This window comes from Lucilia sericata, unplaced genomic scaffold, assembly GCF_015586225.1.
Source record: "Lucilia sericata isolate MDLA Ls3-8-SP2 unplaced genomic scaffold, ASM1558622v1 Contig001661F_arrow, whole genome shotgun sequence".
Taxonomy (NCBI): Eukaryota; Metazoa; Arthropoda; class Insecta; order Diptera; family Calliphoridae; genus Lucilia; species Lucilia sericata.
Genome location: NW_023995574.1, coordinates 57,295 through 85,212, shown reverse-complemented (window position 1 = coordinate 85,212; position 27,918 = coordinate 57,295). Strand labels below are relative to the sequence as shown.

General features: G+C 33.0%; 1 protein-coding gene across 4 annotated transcripts; it reads left to right on the top strand.

Moving 5' to 3' along the window:
* Positions 1-27,918, top strand: LOC119612355 (maternal protein tudor). Of its 4 annotated transcripts, XM_037968162.1 has the most exons (11): positions 1-1,312; positions 5,376-6,137; positions 9,251-9,409; positions 9,525-10,088; positions 13,110-13,170; positions 13,262-16,174; positions 16,245-16,491; positions 18,963-19,162; positions 19,222-22,394; positions 22,480-23,683; positions 26,542-27,918. In XM_037968162.1, exons 2-10 carry the CDS (start codon positions 5,661-5,663, stop codon positions 22,492-22,494), a joined length of 7,809 nt encoding a protein of 2,602 aa, XP_037824090.1. In that variant the 5' UTR covers positions 1-1,312; positions 5,376-5,660; the 3' UTR covers positions 22,495-23,683; positions 26,542-27,918. The 4 variants fall into 4 exon arrangements, with proteins under 4 accessions (XP_037824090.1, XP_037824089.1, XP_037824088.1 ...); XM_037968161.1 differs by having other exon boundaries at positions 13,409-16,174; positions 19,222-23,683; XM_037968160.1 differs by having other exon boundaries at positions 13,406-16,174; positions 19,222-23,683.

The window sequence follows — 27,918 nt, the reverse complement described above, 5'->3', positions numbered from 1 at the left end:
TTTTTAGTCGTCTTTCAATTTTTCTATGAAGAGGAGACGTGTGTTTAAGTTTGCGCTTGAAAAAAAAAGAAAATCTTTTTTGGAGTTTTTTTAATTAATTTCTTTTAGTTCGTTATTTTACGTTTATAATACATATATAAAACTGAAACAATAACTAAATAATAAACTAATGACTGCATTTGTAAGAAACTAAAACGTTAATCATTAAAAACGAACACTTTTGGTAAACGCTTGAATAGCCTCCATACGGTATTGGTTTAACTCCACGTGAAAGTGGGAGCCAGCAGCAACTATATATTTATCTACGCCTCACGAATATAGAAAAGAAAATTTTCTCACATTAACATTAATTTTCTTTTTTCGTTTACATTTTCTTTTCATTTTTGGCATAAATTTTATTTCGTTACAAACGAAAAGTTTAGTTTTATGCTTTTGTAACTTAAAAGACTGAATTAATTAAATTAAAGTAATAAAAATTAAAGAAAGAAAACCAAGATATTTATAAAAAAGTAAAAATAATCCACGACGACATTTTTTTTCTCTTTGACTTAAAAAGTGAATGATGAATAATTAGCACAGATAAAAAAAATTAAAAAAAAAAAATAAAACAAGAAACGAATAGAAAAACAAGCAAAAGCAAAGTGTAAAAATATTATTAAAGTGAAAAAACAACAACAGTAATCGGAAAACAAAAAGAAGAAGAAGATTAAATAAAAAGACACAAACAAACACACACAGCTGTTCCATAACATACTGCCCAATTTGTATAAAAAAAGAATATAAAAAATATGCGTACATGTGTGTGAGTGCTTAAAAAACAAAAAAAAAAAGAGAGGAAAAAGATTAAAGAAATTCCTGCATAATTATTCAATAATTAATACACATTACCAACCGAAAAAAAAATCATACGAAATAAAGAAAAAGAGAAAAATTATAAAATATAACACTGCTGCAATTCTTAATCAAAACTATTTAATAGAAATTTTGGTGAAAAGTTTTGTATTGCAATATAATTCCAAAAATAATAAAAGAAAGAAATTAAATTCGTGACAAGTGTTTTAAACCAAGTAAATGTACATATTTTTTTATAATTATTAAAAAAGGCGTAAATCTCTGTCTTTTTGCAAATACACAACAGTTGAAAAGAAATCGAAAAGAAAAATTCAACTTTTTATAGACGTTGCAGTTAAGGAGGGGCCAAATTGAAGAATATCATCATCATCATCGCCATCGCCTGTTTATAGTTTCATTTCAATTGAGTTTTTTTACTCTTCTTTTGCACGATTTTTTTTTTGTCTTTGCTTAAGCTTAGGTAAGTTTTTATTTCTATATAATATATACTGTATCATATATGGTTAACAATTAATAATTGTTGTACCCTATCTTATTATAGTGACAAGGGTATTATGCGTTTTTATTGAGTTTTGTAACACACAAAAATGTTTACACGCCCATCATGTTGCATGCAAATGGAGTCTGAATTACATTTTAGGTGATTTGAAGTTATCTCCCTTCGTCATCCTTATAATTAGAGTAGGTTAGGTTAAGTAGGGTTATGCACTATAAAAAGGTTCAACTCCACTCGGAGATTATAAGGAGCATTACGATTTTCTTCATAGAAAGTGACAATCCAAATATAGAGAAGCAAAACTCTAGAAAAACAAGAACGAACATAGTTAAAGGCGTTTTAAGCCAGAAGTTGTACCGATTCGATTCCCATAAGAAGAAAATATGACTGACTCTGAGTCACCCTATAAAAAGCAGTCAATGAAATGACTAATTCCCCTGATAAAACCTTCCAGTTTTTCAACCTGAAACCGTGTTACAGGCAACACGTCTCCATCCTCTGCACTTAGAAAGAATCATTCTAAAGTAACATTAACTACCGAAAATACCTTACAATATTGCTACATTCTCAAAAGAAGGCTTTCTCTAGTGATGAACTATTATCTTAGCCACATATACCAAATATTTCCTCGTTCTGCATTCCACTTTCCTTTTTCTATTGGTATGTGAATAGGAGCCTGGTAACGATTCTATTCATTCATTGCAAATGCATAAGTTTTCCATTAAAAGTACTGTCTGGTATATTCCAATCTGTCTATATATACATATATTTGATAACCCTGCTGCCGTTAAGATCTATAATATTTATTCAGATGTTTATAATTTCAAAAGATCTGAAAATGCTATTATAATAACTTTGGTATTCGATTCTCACTCAAGAACAAATATCTATCTAATTGCGCATTATCGACAGTTATTTTACCATAATAAGATGTATGGAAAATTCCTAAGATTTTGATTTTTTTTTAAGTATGTACAGGAAAAAATGGTCTTTAGGTGTGGTACAAAAACTATTTACTCTAACTACCCTCTTTTACTATAAAAATAGTTTTCCTAAAAATAAATAATTATGTTCCCCGCTTAAAACATAATTTCCAGCAAGTTGACAGTGCTGGTGGTGATCGTTTGTTTGTCTGGCGTTTGCGTGTCTGTGATGATTGTAACAGAACGTTTGTTTATGTGTAAGAGTGCTGAAAGGGTAAACAAAACACAAAAAAAAAACAATATTTTATTTTGTGTAGGTCGGGCGTGTTTTTTTAGTTTTATTTTCATTTTTTTTTTTCAAGATCGCATATAAACAAAATGTATGTGCATATTTATGGATCAGCTGTTTAAATGCCCACATAAAGTTCATAAATAATGTAAGCTATAAACTAGTTTCAACACAATAATTACAAATATTTTGAAAAATTTATTAATAAATAAATTATTTAACATTTTAAGGCAAACAATCTAACAATTTATAATTGTTTTCTAATAAGTGTTCAGTTGTTATATTGGTTAATCGATTTAATTACATATTATTTAGAACTTTATGAGGAATATCCGCTCGCCAGTGCTAGTATACTGGCGATGCTTGAACCATGCCAATAGATCAGTTCTGTTCTTCTGTTGGGCTGTAAAAGTCGTAGTAGAACGGTCAACACTCTTAGTGACGCGATTACAATAGCATGATAACTACGACCCTATGTATGGCATAGAATAGACGCTATGACCTTTAGTATCAGTTATAGCCTATAGTGTAGTCTATATTCTAGTTTATAGTCTAGTCTATAGTCCAATCTATATTATTGTCTATAGTGTCAGCTAATTCTATAGTCTAGTCTATAGTCTAATCTATAGTCTAGTGTATAGTCTAGTCTATAGTCTAGTCTATAGTCTATAGTCTAGTGTATAGTCTAGTCTATAGTCTAGTGTATAGTCTAGTCTATAGTCTAGTGTATAGTCTAGTCTATAGTCTAGTGTATAGTCTAGTCTATAGTCTAGTCTATAGTCTAGTCTATAGTCTAGTCTATAGTCTAGTCTATAGTCTAGTCTATAGTCTAGTCTATAGTCTAGTCTATAGTCTAGTGTATAGTCTAGTCTATAGTCTAGTATATAGTCTATAGTGTAGTGTATAGTCTAGTCTATAGTCTAGTCTATAGTCTAGTCTATAGTCTAGTCTATAGTCTAGTCTATAGTCTAGTCTATAGTCTAGTCTATAGTCTTGTCTATAGTCTAGTTTATAGTCTTGTCTATAGTCTAGTTTATAGTCTAGTCTATAGTCTAGTCTATAGTCTAGTCTATAGTATAGTCTATAGTCTAGTCTATAGTCTAGTCTATAGTCTAGTCTATAGTCTAGTCTATAGTCTAGTCTATAGTCTAGTCTATAGTCTGGTCTATAGTCTAGTCTAGTCTTTAGTCTAGTCTATAGTCTAGTTTATAGTCTAGTCTATAGTCTAGTGTATAGTCTAGTGTATAGTCTAGTCTATAGTCTAGTCTATAGTCTAGTCTATAGTCTAGTCTATAGTCTAGTCTATAGTCTAGTCTATAGTCTAGTCTATAGTCTAGTCTATAGTCTAGTCTATAGTCTAGTCTATAGTCTAGTCTATAGTCTAGTCTATAGTCTAGTCTATAGTCTAGTCTATAGTCTAGTCTATAGTCTAGTCTATAGTCTAGTCTATAGTCTAGTCTATAGTCTAGTCTATAGTCTAGTCTATAGTCTAGTCTATAGTCTAGTCTATAGTCTAGTCTATAGTCTAGTCTATAGTCTAGTCTATAGTCTAGTCTATAGTCTAGTCTATAGTCTAGTCTATAGTCTAGTCTATAGTCTATCTATAGTCAAGTCTATAGTCTAGTCTATAGTCTAGTCTATAGTCAAGTCTATAGCCTAGTCTATAGTCTAGTCTATAGTCTAGTCTAAAGTCAAGTCTATAGTCTAGTCTATAGTCAAGTCTAGTCTATAGTCTAGTCTATAGTCTAGTCTATAGTCTAGTCTATAGTCTAGTCTATAGTCTAGTCTATAGTCTAGTCTATAGTCTAGTCTATAGTCTAGTCTATAGTCTAGTCTATAGTCTAGTCTATAGTCTAGTCTATAGTCTAGTCTATAGTCTAGTCTATAGTCTAGTCTATAGTCTAGTCTAAAGTCTAGTCTATAGTCTAGTCTATAGTCTAGTCTATAGTCTAGTCTATAGTCTAGTCTATAGTCAAGTCTATAGTCAAATCTATAGTCTAGTCTATAGTCTAGTCTATAGTCTAGTCTATAGTCTAGTCTATAGTCTATAGTCTAGTCTGTAGTCTAGTCTATAGTCTAGTCTATATTCTAGTCTATAGTGTAGTTTATAGTCTATAGTCACGAAGAAGATGACTAAAGAATTAGAAAGTATTTATATGTACATTATTAATAAGACGTTATTAGATCACTTATATGTAATCAGGACGATATGTAGTAGTCACTGAAAACATTTCAATGAAATTTGATTTAATAGGTGAGTGGGTACAACTGAAAGTCATTACCGAGTTTTTGCTGGGTAGTTTTGTAATACTTTAATCCTCGTAAAAAATAAAAAAACCCATCTCTGCAATTTCACTATTTATTTACCCCGTTTTCTCTCTTCTAAACGCAGATAAATTTATCAGCCAAAAACAAAAAATTAAGATAACAGAAACAATAACTCTGTGTAAATTATAACGGTAAATATTGACATCAAAAGAATAGGAATAAAGAATAAAATGTTGTCTACTCTATCTTACTCTCTCCCCCACAAGAGATGAACAAATAAGTCAGTTTGATACATTTTGTATATGAAACGCTTGCAAAAATACACAGCAAAAAATATAATAAAAATTCCAAACTAATCGTTGTGACAAAGTGTAAAAAATTTGTTATTTATACATTTTTTCTATTATAATTTCAAAAGTTTTCTTTTCGTACAATGACCACATTTTAAACATGCAAAATAATTATTTAAATATTTTTCTCTCTATCGTCTTCCATTGTTAACAACAAACGCTTTCATTGTTTTTTGTTTTTGTTTATTTTTTTGCAGAAAATTAGCGGACGCAGCATAAAAACTCGAATAAAAAACCTCACTTAAACAGCAAAAGAAACGGTGAAGAAAAGAAACTGAAGAAGAAAAAAAAAAAGTAAAATCGCAAAATTTGCAAAAACGGTACCAAAATTAAATTACCACTTAAATACTCGTGGCAGAGTAGACAGCGAACAAACAAAAATTTCGGCTCAAAAGAAATGCTAATAAATTTATATTCAAGAAAAGAAAACTTCAATTTTTGAAAAAAGGAAAAGCAACAGAACAAAAAAGGTCATTAGAAATATGAACACCTCTCAGGGTTCAACTGCAACGTCGTCTGGTACGACGACTACGACGACAACATCACAACAATCTCTGACGAACGGTGGTACTAGTGGTACCACAAGCGCAGGCGGCAATAATGAACGCAAACGTCTCTTTATTACACACGTCGACTCTCTGGGACCATACCTCAAGATCAGTGGTCACCTTAATCCCGATGCTATGGGTGTAGTGCGTAGCCAAGTTCAAAAAATCTTAACCACATGCTATACGATTGATTCATCATGGCCAGTAGCACGTCAGCTGGCTCTACTGTTACCCGGTGCCATGTGTCTATACAAACGCATCAATGGTGCTGCTCCGGCAGATTTTGAATTTGTTCGATCACGCATTATAAAAGTTATTGCCGCCCCATCCAGTGCTCCCCCCACGACAACGCCAAAAGTAGAAATCGAAATCATAGATTATGGTCATGTTGCAACCGTGGCCAGTGTTGAGGTAAGTTGATTTTTATATTTATTTATTTATTTTTAATTTTTGCTATAGAAATTGTTAAAATATTTTATTTTATATACATATACTTACGTTTAATGGATGATGAGCTTCATTGATTACGGACTGTTAATTAATATGCTGATCGTGTAGTTTTTCTGTATTTCTTCTCCATACTAACTCATATTACTTTAGTGCCACCGCCACCGCCCGTCTATTCGTACTTGATTTTCAAATATTAATTGCATTTATTTGTGTTTTATTTATTTAAAATGAACTTTCATAACTTTAAGATTACTCATTATTAAGTACATAAAAATATGAATGACCATTAATGGAGGCAATTTATTAAGGCATTTTTAAATTTATAGTTTACAAAAAGTACAAAATTAAGCAATCAAGACTGAAATAGTACTAATAATTATTTTGTAAAATGTATGTATATGTTTAGGTTTTTTAATACGCATTTGAACATAGTCCATGGGGATAATACCAAGGTTAACTGAAAATTGAAATGAAAAAAATCTAATTGCATTGAAAGTTTTCGGAATTTCTTTTCTTTATGATATTTAAAAGGAAACAATCATTGTATAATTCATGTCTCAGATTTTTTATACAAAATTCATGTTTTAGCTGAAAGTGAATAGAGTAGACTATACTAAAATAAACTATAGCTACAGTATAATAGGAGCTAGATCAAACTATAGACTAGCGCATAGAAGAGACAATGGAATATAAAATAGACCGTTGAATAAACTATAGATTATATTATAGACTAGACTATAGACTAGTCTATAGACTAGTCTATAGACTAGTCTATAGACTAGACTACAAACAAGACTACAGACAAGAATACAGACTAGACTAAAGACTAGACTATAGACTAGTCTATAGACTAGACTATAGACGAGACTATACTATAGACTAGACTACAGACGAGACTATAGATTAGACCATAGACTAGACTATAGATTAGACTATAGACTAGACTATAGACTAGACTATAGACTAGACTATAGACTAGACTATAGACTAGACTAGACTAGACTAGAATAGACTAGACTATAGACTAGACTATAGACTAGACTATAGACTAGACTATAGACTAGACTATAGACTAGACTATAGACTAGACTATAGACTAGACTATAGACGATACTATAGACGATACTATAGACGATACTATAGACGATACTATAGACTAGATACTATAGACTAGACTATAGACGATACTATAGACTAGACTATAGACTAGACTAGTCTATAGACTAGACTATAGACTAGACTATAGACTAGACTATAGACTAGTCTATAGACTAGACTGACTAGACTATAGACTAGACTAGACTAGACTATAGACTAGACTATAGACTAGACTATAGACTAGACTATAGACTAGACTATAGACTAGACTATAGACTAGACTATAGACTAGACTATAGACTAGACTATAGACTAGACTATAGACTAGACTATAGACTAGACTATAGACTAGACTATAGACTAGACTATAGACTAGACTATAGACTAGACTATAGACTAGACTATAGACTATAGACTAGACTATAGACTAGACTATAGACTAGACTATAGACTAGACTATAGACTAGACTATAGACTAGACTATAGACTAGACTATAGACTAGACGTATACTAGACTATAGAACTAGACTATAGACTAGACTATAGACTAGACTATAGACGAGACCTATAGACTAGACTATAGACTAGACTATAGACTAGACTATAGACTAGACTATAGACTAGACTATAGACTAGACTATAGACTAGACTATAGACTAGACCTATAGACTAGACTATAGACTAGACTATAGACTAGACTATAGACTAGACTATAGACTAGACTATAGACTAGACTATAGACTAGACTATAGACTAGACTATAGACTAGACTATAGACTAGACTATAGACTAGACTATAGACTAGACTATAGACTAGACTATAGACTAGACTATAGACTAGACTATAGACTAGACTATAGACTAGACTATAGACTAGACTATAGACTAGACTATAGACTAGACTAGACTATAGACTAGACTATAGACTAGACTATAGACTAGACTATAGAGCTAGACTATAGACTAGACTATAGACTAGACTATAGACTAGACTATAGAGTAGACTATAGACTAGACTATAGACTAGACTATAGACTAGACTATAGACTAGACTATAGACTAGACTATAGACTAGACTATAGACTAGACTATAGACTAGACTATAGACTAGACTATAGACTAGACTATAGACTAGACTATAGACTAGACTATAGACTAGACTATAGACTAGACTATAGACTAGACTATAGACTAGACTATAGACTAGACTATAGACTGACTATAGACTAGACTATAGACTAACTCTAGACTATAGACTAGACTAGACTAGACTATAGACTAGACTATAGACTAGACTATAGACTAGACTATAGACTAGACTATAGACTAGACTATAGACTAGACTATAGACTAGACTATAGACTAGACTATAGACTAGACTATAGACTAGACTATAGACTAGACTATAGACTAGACTATAGACTAGACTATAGACTAGACTATAGACTAGACTATAGACTAGACTATAGACTAGACTATAGACTAGACTATAGACTAGACTATAGACTAGACTATAGACTAGACTATAGACTAGACTATAGACTAGACTATAGACTAGACTATAGACTAGACTATAGACTAGACTATAGACTAGACTATAGACTATACTATAGACTAGACTATAGACTAGACTATAGACTAGACTATAGACTAGACTATAGACTAGACTATAGACTAGACTATAGACTAGACTATAGACTAGACTATAGACTAGACTATAGACTAGACTATAGACTAGACTGTAGACTAGACTATAGACTAGACTATAGACTAGACTATAGACTAGACTATAGACTAGACTATAGACTACACTATAGACTAGACTATAGACTAGACTAGACTACAGATTAGACTATAGACTAGACTGTAGACTATATAGTCTATATTATAGACTAGACTGTAGACTATATTATAGACTAAAAAATTTTGATTTTTTTCAAATCAAAAATTCTTACGACTTTTATCTTACATTACAGTTACTATTTCCACAAAATCCTGAACAATTGGTAAATATCCCAACTATGTGCTCTCAATATATAGTTTTGGGTATTTGTGAAGATTGGAAAAAATCTCAACTCGATGAAATTTTACGAATGATAGCACATCATTCTGTAGAGATTTCCATTATAAAGGAAGTAAGTATTTAGAAATATACCACAAAAACACACATAAAGAATATGTGATGATGCTATTAAAGCTCAACTAATTAAAAATGTTTTCTTTTTGCTTTCTTCTACTCTTTCTACTTAGTTTAATCAATTTAAATTTATAACAATGAAATGGAAAGAATTTAATATTGCTGAATTTCTGATACATCAGAAGAAAATGGGTGCACCCATAGCAAATGATTTGTTATTTGAAAAATTTTCTAAAATACTCAAACAACAACAACAGCAGCAACAACAAGCTGTATTAAATAATAACAATATGCCAACTCCCAATATGAATAATAATCAAAATAATAATAACAACAACAATAATTACTATAATAAAAATGCACCACAACAGTCATCTTCATCATCGACATCTTCCGGCATCAATACAAATTCTAATAATAATGTTGTGGCAGTAGCACAAGCAGCAGCCAAAGCTGTTTCTGCTGTTTCAATGACTGCTCCGCCACATCAAACAATCACAGCTACAACAACAGGTGCTACAAATAATCAATTGCGTGAACAAATGGCTGCTAGACGTTCTTTATCAGCACGTTTGCAACAATTGCAACATCCACAGTTACATCAACAACTGCATATGCGTCCAAATGTAGGGCATATGGCTTCAGCGGGTCAAAGTGGTGGTCATCACATGATAATTGTAAGTTGTTTTTTTCTTTTTCATATTTATGTATTTTTCTTTCTTTAAAAATACTTTTTATTGAATTTTTCTATATTTCAGGGGTGGGGAAGTAAAATTAGACCAGACTATAGACTAGACTATAGACACTATAGACTAGAATATAGACACTATAGACTAGACTAGACTATAGACTAGACTATAGACTAGACTATAGACTAGACTATAGACTAGACTATAGACTAGACTATAGACTAGACTATAGACTAGACTATAGACTAGACTATAGACTAGACTATAGACTAGACTATAGACTAGACTATAGACTAGACTATAGACTAGACTATAGACTAGACTATAGACTAGACTATAGACTAGACTATAGACTAGACTATAGACTAGACTATAGACTAGACTATAGACTAGACTATAGACTAGACTATAGACTAGACTATAGACTAGACTATAGACTAGACTATAGACTAGACTATAGACTAGACTATAGACTAGACTATAGACTAGACTATAGACTAGACTATAGACTAGACTATAGACTAGACTATAGACTAGACTATAGACTAGACTATAGACTAGACTATAGACTAGACTATAGACTAGACTATAGACTAGACTATAGACTAGACTATAGACTAGACTATAGACTAGACTATAGACTAGACTATAGACTAGACTATAGACTAGACTATAGACTAGACTATAGACTAGACTATAGACTAGACTATAGACTAGACTATAGACTAGACTATAGACTAGACTATAGACTATAGACTAGACTATAGACTAGACTATAGACTAGACTATAGACTAGACTATAGACTAGACTATAGACTAGACTATAGACTAGACTATAGACTAGACTATAGACTAGACTATAGACTAGACTATAGACTAGACTATAGACTAGACTATAGACTAGACTATAGACTAGACTATAGACTAGACTATAGACTAGACTATAGACTAGACTATAGACTAGACTATAGACTAGACTATAGACTAGACTATAGACTAGACTATAGACTAGACTATAGACTAGACTATAGACTAGACTATAGACTAGACTATAGACTGGACTATAGACTAGACTATAGACTAGACTATAGACTAGACTATAGACTATAGACTAGACTATAGACTATAGACTAGACTATAAACTATAGACTAGACTATAGACTATAGACTAGACTATAGACTAGACTATAAACTATAGACTAGACTATAAACTATAGACTAGACTATAGACTAGACTATAGACTAGACTATAGACTAGACTATAGACTAGACTATAGACTAGACTATAGACTAGACTATAGACTAGACTATAGACTAGACTATAGACTAGACTATAGACTAGACTATAGACTAGACTATAGACTACTATAGACTAGACTATAGACTAGACTATAGACTAGACTATAGACTAGACTATAGACTAGACTATAGACTAGACTATAGACTAGACTATAGACTAGACTATAGACTAGACTATAGACTAGACTATAGACTAGACTATAGACTAGACTATAGACTAGACTATAGACTAGACTATAGACTAGACTATAGACTAGACTATAGACTAGACTATAGACTAGACTATAGACTAGACTATAGACTAGACTATAGACTAGACTATAGACTAGACTATAGACTAGACTATAGACTAGACTATAGACTAGACTATAGACTAGACTATAGACTAGACTATAGACTAGACTATAGACTAGACTATAGACTAGACTATAGACTAGACTATAGACTAGACTATAGACTAGACTATAGACTAGACTATAGACTATAGACTAGACTATAGACTAGACTATAGACTAGACTATAGACTAGACTATAGACTAGACTATAGACTAGACTATAGACTAGACTATAGACTAGACTATAGACTAGACTATAGACTAGACTATAGACTAGACTATAGACTAGACTATAGACTAGACTATAGACTAGACTATAGACTAGACTATAGACTAGACTATAGACTAGACTATAGACTAGACTATAGACTAGACTATAGACTAGACTATAGACTAGACTATAGACTAGACTATAGACTAGACTATAGACTAGACTATAGACTAGACTATAGACTAGACTATAGACTAGACTATAGACTAGACTATAGACTAGACCTATAGACTAGACTATAGACTAGACATAGACTAGACTATAGACTAGACTATAGTACTAGACTATAGACTATAGACTATAGACTAGACTCTAGACTAGACTATAGACTAGACTATAGACTAGACTATAGACTAGACTATAGACTAGACTATAGGACTAGACTATAGACTAGACTATAGACTAGACTATAGACTAGACTATAGACTAGACTATAGACTAGACTATAGACTAGACTATAGACTAGACTATAGACTAGACTATAGACTTAGACTATAGACTAGACTATAGACTAGACTATAGACTAGACTATAGACTAGACTATAGACTAGACTATAGACTAGACTATAGACTAGACTATAGACTAGACTATAGACTCTGACTATAGACTAGACTATAGACTAGACTATAGACTAGACTATAGACTAGACTATAGGACTAGACTATAGACATAGGACTATAGACTAGACTAGATAGACTATAGACTAGACTAGAACTAGACTATAGACTAGACTATAGACTAGACTATAGACTAGACTATAGACTAGACTATAGACTAGACTATAGGACTAGACTATAGACTAGACTATAGACTAGACTATAGACTAGACTATAGACTAGACTATAGACTAGACTATAGACTAGACTATAGACTAGACTATAGACTAGACTATAGACTGGACTATGGACTGGACTATAGACTGGACTATAGACTAGACTATAGACTGCACTATAGACTAGACTATAGACTGTGCATTAGATTGTATTCGAGACTGTAGTCTAGATTGTAGTCTTAATCCACAGATTATAATTATATTATCATCTAAATTAAATTTGTATTATCTTACTGATTTTTCTTAAATTATTTTCAATTTCTTCTTACAGACTGCACCTGTTCAGCCACGTATGCCCCAGTCAATTGGCAATTTAAGATCAATGATGCAAGGTTAATATTCTGTTTAAATATTTTTAATGTTTTTTTTTACTTCAGGGTAATAACGAGTTTTTCTTTCTTTTTCATTTTCCTTCTTATGAAGGTATTCATTTACAAAATAATCGCATTCCCTATACTGGTCTCCACTATCAACCACAACCACAACAACATCCACATCACCCGCATCATCACCATCATCAACAACCACCTCCGCCATTACCCACTGCCGCTGGCATGTCGGCAACAGCAGGTTCCTATAATGGTTTACCCGGTGTCATGCCTTCAACAGTGCCACATTTTAATAATTTCAATCCCCGCTATCAAAGACCACCTCCACCTACACAATTGAGTGCCATCAATATGCCACAACCACAAATGCCACTCTCACCACCCAGACGCACTACGCCAGCCACTTTTAAATCTAATACTCTGACCGTGGGTCAAGTATACGATGTGAGTGTGAGTTTTGTAGAGAATGGTCCATTTTTATTTTCCGTCCAGCTGGTATCGCATCAAGATGACCTAACCGATATGATGAATCAAATTGAAAAGGTGCATTTGAAACAGTTTAGTGAGAAACCTTTATTGGGAACAGCTTGTATAGCACGTTATAGTGAAGACGGTCAACTCTATAGAGCTCTCATAACCGGTGTACAACCTACAGCTTGTAAAGTGGCCTACATAGATTATGGCAATGCTGAGTTGGTACATTTTAGAGATTTGTATGAAATACCAGATGAATTTCTTAAATTTAAAGCCTTTGCCTTACGTTTCACTCTATCCGGTCACAAGGAATTGGAACCCATTGATGATAGTTTGAAAAAGGCTTTCAAGGACTTGGTTATTTATAAGAATTGTAAACTAAAAGTTATGCCTTTAGAGGGACCACCTCTGGTTCAATATTGTGAGTTGTATCTGCAGGAGAAGAACATTTTGCATGTTTTAAAACAAATACAAAAAACACGTTTGGTTTATGCTAAAAATGAACCTTTGCGTAATAACGATATAGTGGAGATACGTTATATTGATTCACCTAAAAATTTCTATGTCCAAAAGGTCGATAATATTCCCGCCTTTGAGAAACTTATGGACGATATGTTTTTGTATTATAACAAAAATCAAAATGTACCCAATCACTTGGCTTTGGGTGCACCCTGTATTGTTAAATACGATAATGAGTGGTATAGAGCAGAGGTTATGCGTGCCGATTCCACAGCCATTATAGTCAGACATGTAGATTTTGGCTATGAACAAAAGGTAACGAAAAATCTACTCAGTACCATAGCGGAGAAACATTTGAAATTGCCTCGTCAAGCGGTACAATGCTGCCTAAAGGGTTTCGAAAACAATGAACTGAGTAAGGATTTAGCTACCACACAATTTGAAATGTTGGCCGAGGAGTCGAATCGTCAAAGAAGATCCTTTACCGTTAAAGTATTTCGCATACAGCCCGATGGTGTTAATCTAGTAAATCTATGTACCAAAGATCTCAATGTCATGAAGAAATTATACAAATTGTCTATGCCTTTCGAACAATATTTAACATTGGAAAAGGAAGACTTTAATTTGCATGCAGGTGCTGGTCATCATGGTCAAAATGGTCATCATAAAACACATTCAGAAAATGGCAATAAAACACCTTCTATAGCCTCTTCCACGGATGTGGCCTCTATGCATTCAAGTAAAAAAGGTCACATACTCAATTCGACCACATTGCAAAGTGAAGAACAACGTATGCAACAAAAACAGCAACAGTTGCAACAACAGCCACAGCAAAGACAACATAATCGCAATAACAATGTTAATAATCAAAGTTATGCAACTTCGCCAACCACCACAGAATGGGACAAACAAAGCTCAAATAGTTCCTTGATTACCGAGAATAGAGATTCACGTTCTAGTTCAAGTGAATTTAAACAGCAGCAAGGACAACAGGGACAACGCAGACAAAACTATTATAAAAATTATCCCTCAAATAGACAGCAACAACAACAGCATCAGCAGCAATATATAACAAGTTCCAATAATTCAGTAGCCAGTGATAAACGCAGTACTACCAGTAGTTATAATAATCAAAGACCTTCATCGGTTACAAACTCTAATACACCACCCAGATTCCAAAAACAACAGCAAAATAAACAAAATTATCTACAACAACAGAATTCTCCACGCCAGCATAGACAACAGCAGCAGCAACAACAGCAGCAGCGACCACAAAATGCTCCACAAGGTTTTTCACAACAACCCAAACACAAAGATAACCAATTAAATAACACCAATAATAGCAACAAGTCTTCCTCCTCAGTTAATACTGAAACTTCCAAAAAATCACAAGAACAAATTAACAAAAACAACACGGATAATACTTCAACTAACAGCAATCAGCAGCAACAGGCCAAAGATAAACCCCCCACTACCTATACATTTGTACCACTCAACAAAGCCTTTCCAGTTAAAGCCATTGAAACACCTTGTCGTGAGGAAGTTATTATATCCTGGTGGATTTCTCCACATCAATTTTATACTCAATTAAAATCACGTTCCGCAGAATTTGAACGTTTCATGAAAGATATACAACAATTCTATCATAAATTACCGCTACAACAGCTACAATTGAAGGTGGGTTCGTATGTAATGGCACGTCAACGTAAAGATAACATTATCTATCGTGCTCGCATTATGGCCTGCAATCAAATGTTGCGCAAATATAAAGTACATTTTGTAGATTTTGGTAATCAATATACGGTAACCTCAGAGGATATTTGGCAAGTTGAAAAACGTTTTGCCGATTTTCCCATTATGGCCTATTTGTGTGGTTTCGATGGCATTGTCTCCAACTATGATCATCTCTATATCATTGATCGCATGGATAAGTATTTGCCACAGGGTGTAACATTACAATGTGAATACATTGAAAAGAATAATCATGATTTGTATTATGTCAATGTAAAGGTGAATAAGGTATCGCTGAAACAAACTCTTTGTACTGAAGGTTTAATTACCGAAATATGTCCTGGTAAGTGTTAAGATTGTTTCCTTTATTAATTTCCCATTTTTTTATTGTATGTTTTACATGTTCATTTCAGAACTCCGTTTGGATTTACTGGCCGGCCAACAAATACGTGCCAAAATATCTTCCATTAATAATATGTTAAATTTCAAAATTCAATTACCATTTTATGGCTGTGAAAATATCACTAACATTGAAATGTTATGTTCTTACGATGATGTACGTTTTGTTAAATCTAATCAGGATATAGCCCGCAAGTTTAAACAGTTCTATGATGGCAAATCATGTGTTCTCAATATCAAGGATGTTAACGATAATAAAGTGTAAGTAGTTTTTGTTTTTGGTTTATAATTGGTCAAGTTTATCAAAGATATAGTTAAATGTCCCATCTATTCTATAATTTTTTAATGATTTTCAAGATTACAATGTTCTAAAAGTATCGGATGTTTTAAGAAATTCTAATTGAAATGTATCTGAGAAACGTGTATCAACAAATTGACATAGACATGTAGAGTCCAGGAACCATTGTTTATTATATCTTTCTTTGTTGAGTAATTCATTGGTTGTTTCTTTTTTGCACACGTTTATCAATTACTGCCCAAGATTTGTTGGAACTTGATTAATATGATCTCTACTTTTCAACTACCAATGCTACTGCTAGCCTGTTCAACAACTTCTTCACTGTCATCAGTAGTAGAATCACCATTCACTAATGTCCCATCCATTCCACCGTTTTTAATGATTTGTTAGATTACCTGTATGATATTCTTTTCCTGATAGAATACTCTTACAATGTTTAAAGTGTCGGATGTTTTTAGAAATTCTAATTTGAATGTCTCTGAGAAAAAAGTATCAAGAAATTGTGAAAAATTTTGAGTCACTTCTTGTGTATCCAAGTAACATTATTTACTATGTCTTTCCGTTTTAAGTAGTTTAGGGCTACAATGTCGGAACGATAGTAGGCCAGATCTTCGGGAAATTGGAAAGCACATATGACACACACTTGTGAAGTCAGTGTATACAGCAAATTCTGTCTCCGCATCTAGTAAAACATCGGTGATTTGTTCTAGTTGAGAAACGTCTTTGGTTAATTGTACATAGAAAGAGGTGGGAGAATTTACATGTATGATACTACAATCATAAAGAGTAGGTAAAGGAGAGTATACTTCTTCTATAGCAGTATTAGATTCCACGGCTTATTCTAGTTCCTCGGCCAAGTCCTAATGCTTTTGACTTGCAGCTTGACAATGTGTACACGGGTTTCCTCATTCACTTCATCCTGTTCAATTTCGGAAATTTCACCGTAATGTGTTGCCAACAAAGCAGCAAAACGTTCTTCTAGTACTGAGTCACTCACCCTGGAAGGTATTGCATGTAGACGACATTTTAGAGTTATGGCTGATATCGATTTTAGATCTTCGGGTAGTTCACGTATTTTTTGGGTCGTTAGGCTTTCTCACCCGCCAAAACACCTTCTATACGTCCTCTATAGTAACAGTCATCTTCGGCTGAATAACAGCAGCACATTCTGCCCACTTCTGTTTGTTGCAGTTTCTCTAGGTTTTCATTGACTGCTGGCAAGTTGAGTAGCGCCTTCTTTACAGTTTCCATATTATCTGAATTATATTTCAATTGTATGTTGAATTGAGCGGGCGAAATGGCATGAGAAATGACACAAGTTTTGGCTGCTTTTTCTAAATCCTCTTCAGGCAAAATGCCACTGCTAACTTGTGGAGGTATTGTCACCGTTTGGGTTTTATGATCCATGCCTAAAAGTTTATTAAGACTTTCACAGAGATTTTCCTCTGTATTCATGGCAAATGCTTTCACTATGGCCGGCTGCTTGTCAGTACCTTCATTAATAATATTGATTTTGACCAGACTCTCACATTTATCTATTAAGGTATTGAAAGACTCTGTGGCAATTGGACTAAATTGCGAATATTTAAGGGCATTTTCCAATTGACATTTCTTAGAGAATTCCTTTAGTTCAACTAGATCTTGCAAAGTCTTAAGCTCTGTGGTAACAGCTTCATTGTTAAAGTCTACAAAAAGAACTAGGTATTCATTATTACCCAATATTTCCAATATTTTAGCTCTGTATAGTTTGGAATCTTCAGGATAGAGGGCAGCACACAACTGCAACATGCAGTGATTCTCTAACTTCTCCATGACCAATGTATTGCGAGATTGTGTGATATCTTCTAGACGTATAGTATAGAGTACTGGACTCATAAACGGAGATGTGCAGAGTCGAGTTGTTAAAACGGATATTCATTTCGTCACAGAGTTCATATAAAGGATTTCTTTTCGCACAAATCTTCGAGATCATCATTGATAATGTGACCATCAATTAGTAGATGGACATGTCGTTGTCGATGTTGAGATGGTTCACGCAATTCTATACTAAATATAGTCTCTCTAGTATTAGGAATTTCTATGAATTACTGTTCAGCTGCATCAGACCAGCAGGTGCAACTGTCAGGCATCTCTAAAACACATTTCATTAAGAGAGAAGGTAATTGTGCTGTTTTTCACGACACTCAGGACTAATGCTGGTGTTACCATAGTCTATGAACAAAACCTCGTAACACTCGCCTACTTGTTACAAAAACTTGGCTCTGTATCATGTTGGACTTTTACTAAATTTTCCAGTTTCTTAAACTTCTCATAGTTTGCTAAACAAATGTCCATTTCCTATTGAATATGTTACTGTTATTGCATTTTAAATATTTTTCATTTGAATGAAGTTATTTATGTCGTTAAATATTCTCCCTCCCTCTTATAATTGCAGTCTTTTATTGCGTCCTCTAATGCCGTTGCTTAAAGAAGACATACCCTGGTATATCTGTACACCACCCATTCTCTTGGAAAGCTTCAATGTGCGTATTGTTTATGTGCCATCACCTTATCGTTTGTATGGACAAATTGTGGCCACTGAAATGGAAATGGCACAACTATTGGATGACATGTTTAATTACTATGAAAATGAAGGTAAGTTCTTACTACTAAAACACTAGATATTTTAAAACTTAATACTTTAAACCCTATAGGTACTCTGCTTGAAACATACGATTTGGAGCAAATATGTGCCGCTAAAGGCAGTGATGGCAATTGGTATAGAGCACGCATACAAAGTAATCAAAATGCCCAGGGAGCTTTTGAAGTTAACTTTATAGATTATGGCAATACAGAACCGGTAGAGAAGCAGCTTTTAAAGAAATTAGAAGAAAAATTCTATTTGAATAAGAGTGCTTATGCTATGGAAATAAATCTGCCCCTGAAAACATTGGCAGCCGATATGCAACAGAAACAAAAGGGCAAGAAAGCTGCAGGATCCACCGCCGCATCCAATGAAACCGATATAGCGGTCATTAAATCATTGACCAGCTTAACTTTGGATAAGGAAATCACTGTTAAGTGTCTGGAAGTTAAGAATAATCATTTAATTGCCGATCTCTTAATGCCGGATGGCAAAAATATGATCGATTTGCTTAAGGAACAAAAGCTAATTAAATCACGCGATTTGGAATATATGCGCAAATTATTGGAGAAAGAAAAACCCAATGTTTTGGAATATATAGAATGTGTTGATTTAACCTTGGAAGATGAGGATGAGGGTGGCGAAGAGAAAACGAAAACGGGCAATAGAAGTAAACCATCAACGCCCAAGAAAAAGAAAGCCAATAACAAAGAAGTTGAAGCAGAGAAAAAGACTGCAGCCGTCAGTCAAGAAGAAAAGAAAGTGCTTAAGCCAGAGGAACCGCAAGAAAAACCTAAAGTGGCAGAAGTTAAAAAAGCTGCTGAATTTGTGCCCGAGAAACCCAAAGAAACACCAAAAGTTGAGGAACCCAAAGCCAAAATACAAGAAGTTATTGTGGAGCCAGTGCCAGAGCCTGAAGCAGAGCCGGAACCAGAACCTGTTGTCAATCCTTATGCTGATATGGAACATGCCATTTTAGCTCACTGTGATAATCCGGCACAATTCTTTATACATCCCATGGACAAGGTTAAAGATCTACAGCGTTTGCAGGAGAACATACAAATTGTGGCCAGTTCATTGCCACCTTTAATGCGCATAATCAACGGTGCCTACTGTATATCCATGTACTCGGTGGACAAACAATGGTATCGTGCTAAAATCTTAGATGCTGAATTAATGGTTTTGCAATTTATTGATTTTGGCAACACTGATTGTGTAAACGATACCACTGACTTAAAGGAAATGATTGTTTTCCCTGATGTTGAACCTTTATGCATACCCTGTGCACTACCCATACGACCCAATGGTACTATCGACTGGCAGGATGCAGCCAATGCTATATTCAACGATTCCTATAATAAGGTTTTGGACTATGAGTTCATTACCCAGGGAGAACAATTCAAAAAGAGTTATGTTAATCTGTACATAGAGGGTGTTAATGTTATGGAGAAATTAATAAAGGATGGCTATGCCAAACCTTTGGAAATAGTAGATTCAGGAGAGAATTGTTATATATCACATGTCAATGGTATTTCCGACTTCTATATACAATACGAAAAAGATTCTAAAGGCTTGGAACTAATCGAAATCTATTTAGCCGACTATGAGAAACTTAAGAAATTGGAAAAATTTGAAAAACACAAAATTGTGGCCGCCCTATTTCCCGACGATGAAATGTGGTACAGAGCCAAGTTGTTGAAACAAGTTGGCGAGGGTTATGAGGTTTTATTCATAGACTATGGTAACACCAGCATTAGTCCGGAGTGTCGTGAGATTTCCCAAGAAATAGCAGAATTACCTCCACTCTCAAAGAAATGTGCTTTAGAGGTGCCTGCCAGCTGCACCTGCTGGTCTGATGCAGCTGAACAGAAATTTATGGAAATTGCTGATACTGGTGAGACTATATTCAGTGTAGAATTACGTGAGCCATCGCAACATCATGCTGTTGTTCATCTACTAATCGATGGTCATAATATCAATGATGATCTCGAGGAGTTGTGCGAAAAGAAACCTTTACCCGAACCCTGTAACGAAATGAATACCAGTTTTAACAACTCGACTCTTCACACCTCTGTTTATGAGTCCGGCACTTTATACGAAGCGGTTATATCACATGCCAATTCACCTTGTGGTTTTTATATACAATTTACCAAGGATACTATACGTCTAGAAGATATGACACAATCTCTTAATACTTTGGCCATGGAGAAGTTAGAGAATCCCTGCAAGTTGCAGTTATGTGCTGCTCTCTATCCTGAAGATTCCAAACTATACAGAGCTAAAATATTGGAAATATTGGGCAATAATGAATACCGAGTTCTTTTTGTAGATTTTGGTAATGAAGCTGTTACCACAGAGCTAAAGACTTTACCCCAAGATCTAGTGGAACTAAAGGAATTCTCGAAGAAATGTCAATTGGAGAATGCCCTTAAATATTCGCAATTTGGTCCAATTGCCACAGAGTCTTTCAATACCTTAATAGATCAATGTGAGGGTCTGGTCAAAATTGATATTATTAATGAAGGTACTGACAAGCAGCCGGCCATAGTGAAAGCATTTGCCATGAATACTGAGGAAAATCTCTGTGAAAGTCTTAATAAACTATTAGGCATGGATCATAAAACCCAAACGGTGACAATACCTCCACAAGTTAGCAGTGGCATATTGCCTGAAGAGGATTTAGAAAAAGCAGCCAAAACTTGTGTCATTTCTCATGCCATTTCGCCCTCGCAATTCTACATACAATTGAAATCTAATTCGGGTAAAATGGAAACTGTAAAGAAGGCTTTACTCAACTTGCCAGCAGTCAATGAAAACCAAGAGAAACTGCAACAAACTGAAGTGGGCAGGGTGTGTTGTGCTTATTCAGCCGAAGATGACTGTTACTATAGAGGACGTATAGAAGGTGTTTTGGCGGGTGAGAAAGGCTACGAAATATTCTTATTAGATTATGGCAATACCATAACGACCCAAGAAATACGTGAACTACCCGAAGAACTAAGATCTATACCAGCCATAGCTCTAAAATGTCGTCTAAATTCAATACCTTCTGGGGTAAGTGACTCAGTACTAGAAGAGCGTTTTGCTGCTTTGCTGGAAACACATTTCGGTGAAATTTACGAAATTGAACAGGATGAAGTGGATGAAGAAACTCGTATACACACTGTCAAGCTGCAAGTCAATTACAAGGACTTGGCCGAGGAACTAGAAAAAGCCGTGGAATCTAATACTGCTGTAGAAGAAGTATTCTCTCCTTTACCTACTCTTTATGATTGTAGTATCATACAAGTAAATTCTCCCACCTCTTTCTATGTACAATTAACCAAAGACGTTTCTCAACTAGAACACATCACCGATGTTTTACTAGATGCAGAAACAGAATTTCCTGTATTCACTGACTTACAAGTGGGTGCCATATGTGCTGCCCAATTTCCCGAAGATTTGGCCTACTATCGTGCCGAAATTGTAGCCCTGCTAGAGGACAACAAATGTGAAGTTCACTACATAGACTTTGGCAATAACTCAATAACCGATAAATTCTATAAACTACCCGAAGAACTACTTAAAATGGAAAGATATAGTAAACAATGTTCCTTGGACTCTACATGTCCACTGACACCCGAAGTTGTGCAACATTTTTCACAATTTGTTGATACACGTTTCTCAGAGACATTCCAATTAGAATTTCTAAAAACATCCGACACTTTGAACATTGTAAGAGTATTCTATCAGGAAAAGAATATCATACAGGAAATTTTACAAATCATTAAAAACGGTGGAGTGGATGGAGCATTATTGAATGGTGATGCTGCTATTGATGACAGTGAAGAAGTTGTGGAACAGTCTAGCAGTGGCATTGGTAGTTTAAATACTAACGAAGCTCAAACAAATGGTGAGCAGTAAGAGAAAAGAAACAACTATTTTTTAATTAACAAAAATTGAAGACCTGTAAAAAATACACATTAAAAAGATCTTCTAAAGACATTTAATAAGAAACGAAAATATGAAGATGACACAAAAATTCCTTTAACTCAAAAAGGTATTACGATAAACTAAAGAAATGTTGCTGTTAAACAACTAAAAATATGTATATGTATGTAAATGTTTAAAACAAATGTACTTTAATGTATTTGAACAAACAAACTTATGAATTAATGAATTGTGATTGAAGCTTTGAATGAAAAATGCTTCCAGAATATCATGAAAAAAAAACAAACAAACTAAACTATTTTAGTTTAAAGAATGAAAAACAATTTAATGAACACTGCAGCTGCTGTTCCAACGATTTAAATGAAAAATAATTTAAAACATTAAAAATGTTAAACAAACAAATATTAACATTGTTAAAGACGAATACGAAGTAAGAGAATTCCCCCCAATAAATGGACAAGAGTAATAACTGAAGAAAATGTCGGAGAATAAACATAATAAATCAAATAATTAAATAGTATTTGATAAAATTATCTCACAATTATGAATATTAATTGAAAGACATTTATATCGGACCATATATTATTACACTTCTATAAAAGGTATGTACAAATTATATAATTTTACTTTAATTTTATTTAAAACTGTGTGTGGAATATATTGTAAGTCGAGACAATTTTTATTAAAAAAATAACTAAGAATGTTTAGTCGGATATGACCGCTCAAATAATACTCTAACAGCAATTATGTTTTCATTTAAAACGTTATTTTTTTATAATAAAGCATTATAATGAAGCATAGTGGCAGATTGCAAAAGACCTCTAAAAGGGTTATTTTAAACACTACACTACTACACTATCAGGCCTGGTTCAGTTCTAGTTCAATTCTAGTTCAGTTCTAGTTCAGTTCTAGTTCAGTTCTAGTTCAGTTCTAGTTCAGTTCTAGTTCAGTTCAGTTCTAGTTCAGTTCTAGTTCAGTTCTAGTTCAGTTCTAGTTCAGTTCTAGTTCAGTTCTAGTTCAGTTCTAGTTCAGTTCTAGTTCAGTTCTAGTTCAGTTCTAGTTCAGTTCTAGTTCAGTTCTAGTTCAGTTCTAGTTCAGTTCTAGTTCAGTTCTAGTTCAGTTCTAGTTCAGTTCTAGTTCAGTTCTAGTTCAGTTCTAGTTCAGTTCTAGTTCAGTTCTAGTTCAGTTCTAGTTCAGTTCTAGTTCAGTTCTAGTTCAGTTCTAGTTCAGTTCTAGTTCAGTTCTAGTTCAGTTCTAGTTCAGTTCTAGTTCAGTTCTAGTTCAGTTCTAGTTCAGTTCTAGTTCAGTTCTAGTTCAGTTCTAGTTCAGTTCTAGTTCAGTTCTAGTTCAGTTCTAGTTCAGTTCTAGTTCAGTTCTAGTTCAGTTCTAGTTCAGTTAGTTCAGTTCTAGTTCAGTTCTAGTTTCAGTTCTAGTTCAGTTTCTAGTTCAGTTCTAGTTCAGTTCTAGTTCAGTTCTAGTTCAGTTCTAGTTCAGTTCTAGTTTCAGTTCTAGTTCAGTTCTAGTTCAGTTCTAGTTCAGTTCTAGTTCAGTTCTAGTTCAGTTCTAGTTCAGTTCTAGTTCAGTTCTAGTTCGTAGTTCAGTAGTTCAGTTCTAGTTCAGTTCTAGTTCAGTTTCTAGTTCAGTTCTAGTTCAGTTCTAGTTCAGTTTCTAGTTCAGTTCTAGTTCAGTTCTAGTTCAGTTCTAGTTCAGTTCTAGTTCAGTTCTAGTTCAGTTCTAGTTCAGTTCTAGTTCAGTTCTAGTTCAGTTCTAGTTCAGTTCTAGTTCAGTTCTAGTTCAGTTTCTAGTTCAGTTCTAGTTCAGTTCTAGTTCTAGTTCAGTTCTAGTTCAGTTCTAGTTCAGTTCTAGTTCAGATCTAGTTCAGTTCTAGTTCAGTTCTAGTTCAGTTCTAGTTCAGTTCTAGTTCAGTTCTAGTTCAGTTCTAGTTCAGTTCTAGTTCAGTTCTAGTTCAGTTCTAGTTCAGTTCTAATTCAGTTCTAGTTCAGTTTCTAGTTCAGTTTCTAGTTTAGTTCTAGTTCAGTTCTAGTTCAGTTCTAGTTCAGTTCTAGTTCAGTTCTAGTTCAGTTCTAGTTCAGTTCTAGTTCAGTTCTAGTTCAGTTCTAGTTCAGTTCTAGTTCAGTTCTAGTTCAGTTCTAGTTCAGTTCTAGTTCAGTTCTAGTTCAGTTCTAGTTCAGTTCTAGTTCAGTTCTAGTTCAGTTCTAGTTCAGTTCTAGTTCAGTTCTAGTTCAGTTCTAGTTCAGTTCTAGTTCAGTTCTAGTTCAGATCTAGTTCAGTTCTAGTTCAGTTTAGTTCAGTTCTAGTTCAGTTCTAGTTCAGTTCTAGTTCAGTTCTAGTTCAGTTCTAGTCTTTCTAGTTCAGTTCTAGTTCAGTTCAGTTTTAGTTCAGTTCTAGTTTTCTTTCCAGATCAGTTTCTGGTTTCAGTTCTAGTTCTGGTTTCAGTTCTAGTTCAGTTCTAGTTCAGATCTAGTTCAGTTCTAGTTCATTTCTAGTTCAGTTCCAGTCAGTTCTAGTTCAGTTCTGGTTCAGTTCTAGTTTCAGTTTTATTTCTGTTCTTGTTCATTTCAAGTTCAGTTCTAGTTCTGTTCTAGTTCACTTTCTAGTTCAGTTCTAGTTCAGTTCCTAGTTCAGTTCTAGTTCAGTTCTAGTCAGTTCTAGTTCAGTTCTAGTTCAGTTCTAGTTCCGTTCTAGTTCAGTTCTAGTTCAGTTCTAGTTCAGTTCTAGGTTCAGTTCTAGTTCAGTTCTAGTTCAGTTCAGTTTAGTTCAGTTCTAGTTCAGTTCTAGTTCAGTTCTAGTTCAGTTCTAGTTTAGTTCAGTTCTAGTTCAGTTCTAGTTCAGTTCTAGTTCAGTTCTAGTTCAGTTAGTTCAGTTCTAGTTCAGTTCTAGTTCAGTTCTAGTTCAGTTCTAGTTCAGTTCTAGTTCAGTTCTAGTTCAGTTCTAGTTCAGTTCTAGTTCAGTTCTAGTTCAGTTCTAGTTCAGTTCTAGTTCTAGTTTTATGCTAGTTTAGTATAAGTTCAGTTATAGTATTATTTTAAAATCAAATACTTTAAAATTTAAACAAATGAATGCCAAATTTCTGTTTTCGGGTGACGGGAACTAGTTAAAAATGTAAACCTAAACTAACATACAAAATCTACTAATCGGGACTTATATAATATCTAATAATTGACAGAACGCGACAAAAAACATTCCGAATTTATAGTTTCTCGAATGAGAAAACATTGGAATTCATTGCAAATATGTATATTTTGTCGATTTTAAAACCACTTTCGACTGCTATTGGATTCTTTGTCTATACCGCCTAATATTAGTTGCATAAGAGCTTTTTAAATCTGTTTTAGACAACTAGTTGAACTTTTTACTTACTTATACTTACTTATACTTACATGTAACTTTTTTTTTCAAATATTTATACATTTATATTCTACAAATATTTATTTAATAGATTGACTCAAACCAAACGAAATTTAAACAAAATAAACCTAACGTGTGCCAACATAAAAAGATGCGAAGAATGAGGAAGGACTTGCAAATAATAAATGGACTCAAACGGTAAAGGTATGCTTTACAAAACGACAAAGAAATCACAGAGTGTTTTCTCTCTCTTTTACTACAAACATACTTGGGAGTAAATAAAGGCATATTTATTTATTATACTGCCTACATTTAGGCTAAGAAATATAGATGAAAATATTTCAAACATGGAAAATTGAAAAGATAAATGAAATAAAATGAAAATAATAAAATTCTTGAATGTGATAAAATAAAATTGAAAGATTACTAAGAAACTTTTTATGTGTTTTTTGGAAAAAAAAAACTTTTTTAAAAAACGATATTTAAAAAGCCTGTTTAAAGCTTTCTAAAAAAAAAACTAGTTTTAAGATTTTTTATAAACCTAAAAAAAGCAAGCAGCTAATTTGAGAAAAAAATATGATTTTTATGGTAGTAAAACTACTGCTTTATGAAAAAAAGAATAAAAAAAAACGAAAAAAAATAAGATTGAATATTAAAATATTGAAAAAAAATTTAAAAGATTTTTAAAAAATTTCTTAAAGAAATGAAGTATTAATTTAATGAATTTCGAAATTACTTGTTTTTAACAAGATTTTTTTTTTAATTTTTTTAATATTAAAACTATTTTTATATAAACGAACGATTAATGATTTTGTTTGAAAAAAAATGTAAACGAAATTAAAAAAACAAACAAGTGCTCATTTATTTTTTAATAAAAAAAAAAAAAAATAAAAAAGTTATAAACTTAAATCTAACTGTAAAACCCAAACTAAATACATAAATAATACATTAATAACTATTGCTCATGGAGAGAGGGAGTGAAATAAATTATTTTGCAATATTTAAAAGGTTGAATTGTTTATATTATAAACATTTTTTATTATAATTATTTGTTTTCTTTTTATAAATATTTAACAATTTCAAGTTTAATTTTTGTTATAATGAATTTTGTTTTTTTTTTTTTAATTTTAACATAGATTTTTATTTCTTTTTATTAATATTAAACATATTTAAATGTGAATTATTTATTTAATTTCTTGTACTTTTAGTTAGTTGAATTTTTAAAAAAACACTTTTTTAAATTATTATTGTTGTAAAAAAAAAACAAACAAACCAACACCAGAAACAAAATATAGAAATACTAACTTAAACTAAACAGAAAATGAGGAAAAAAAAACAAACAAATCTACATAAAAACAAAATATATGTGTAACTAATGTCTTCTCTATATTATCCTTTATTTTTTGCATTAAATATCAAAACAGTAAAAAAAATTATTAAAACAAAATAAAACAATTAAAAAAAAAAA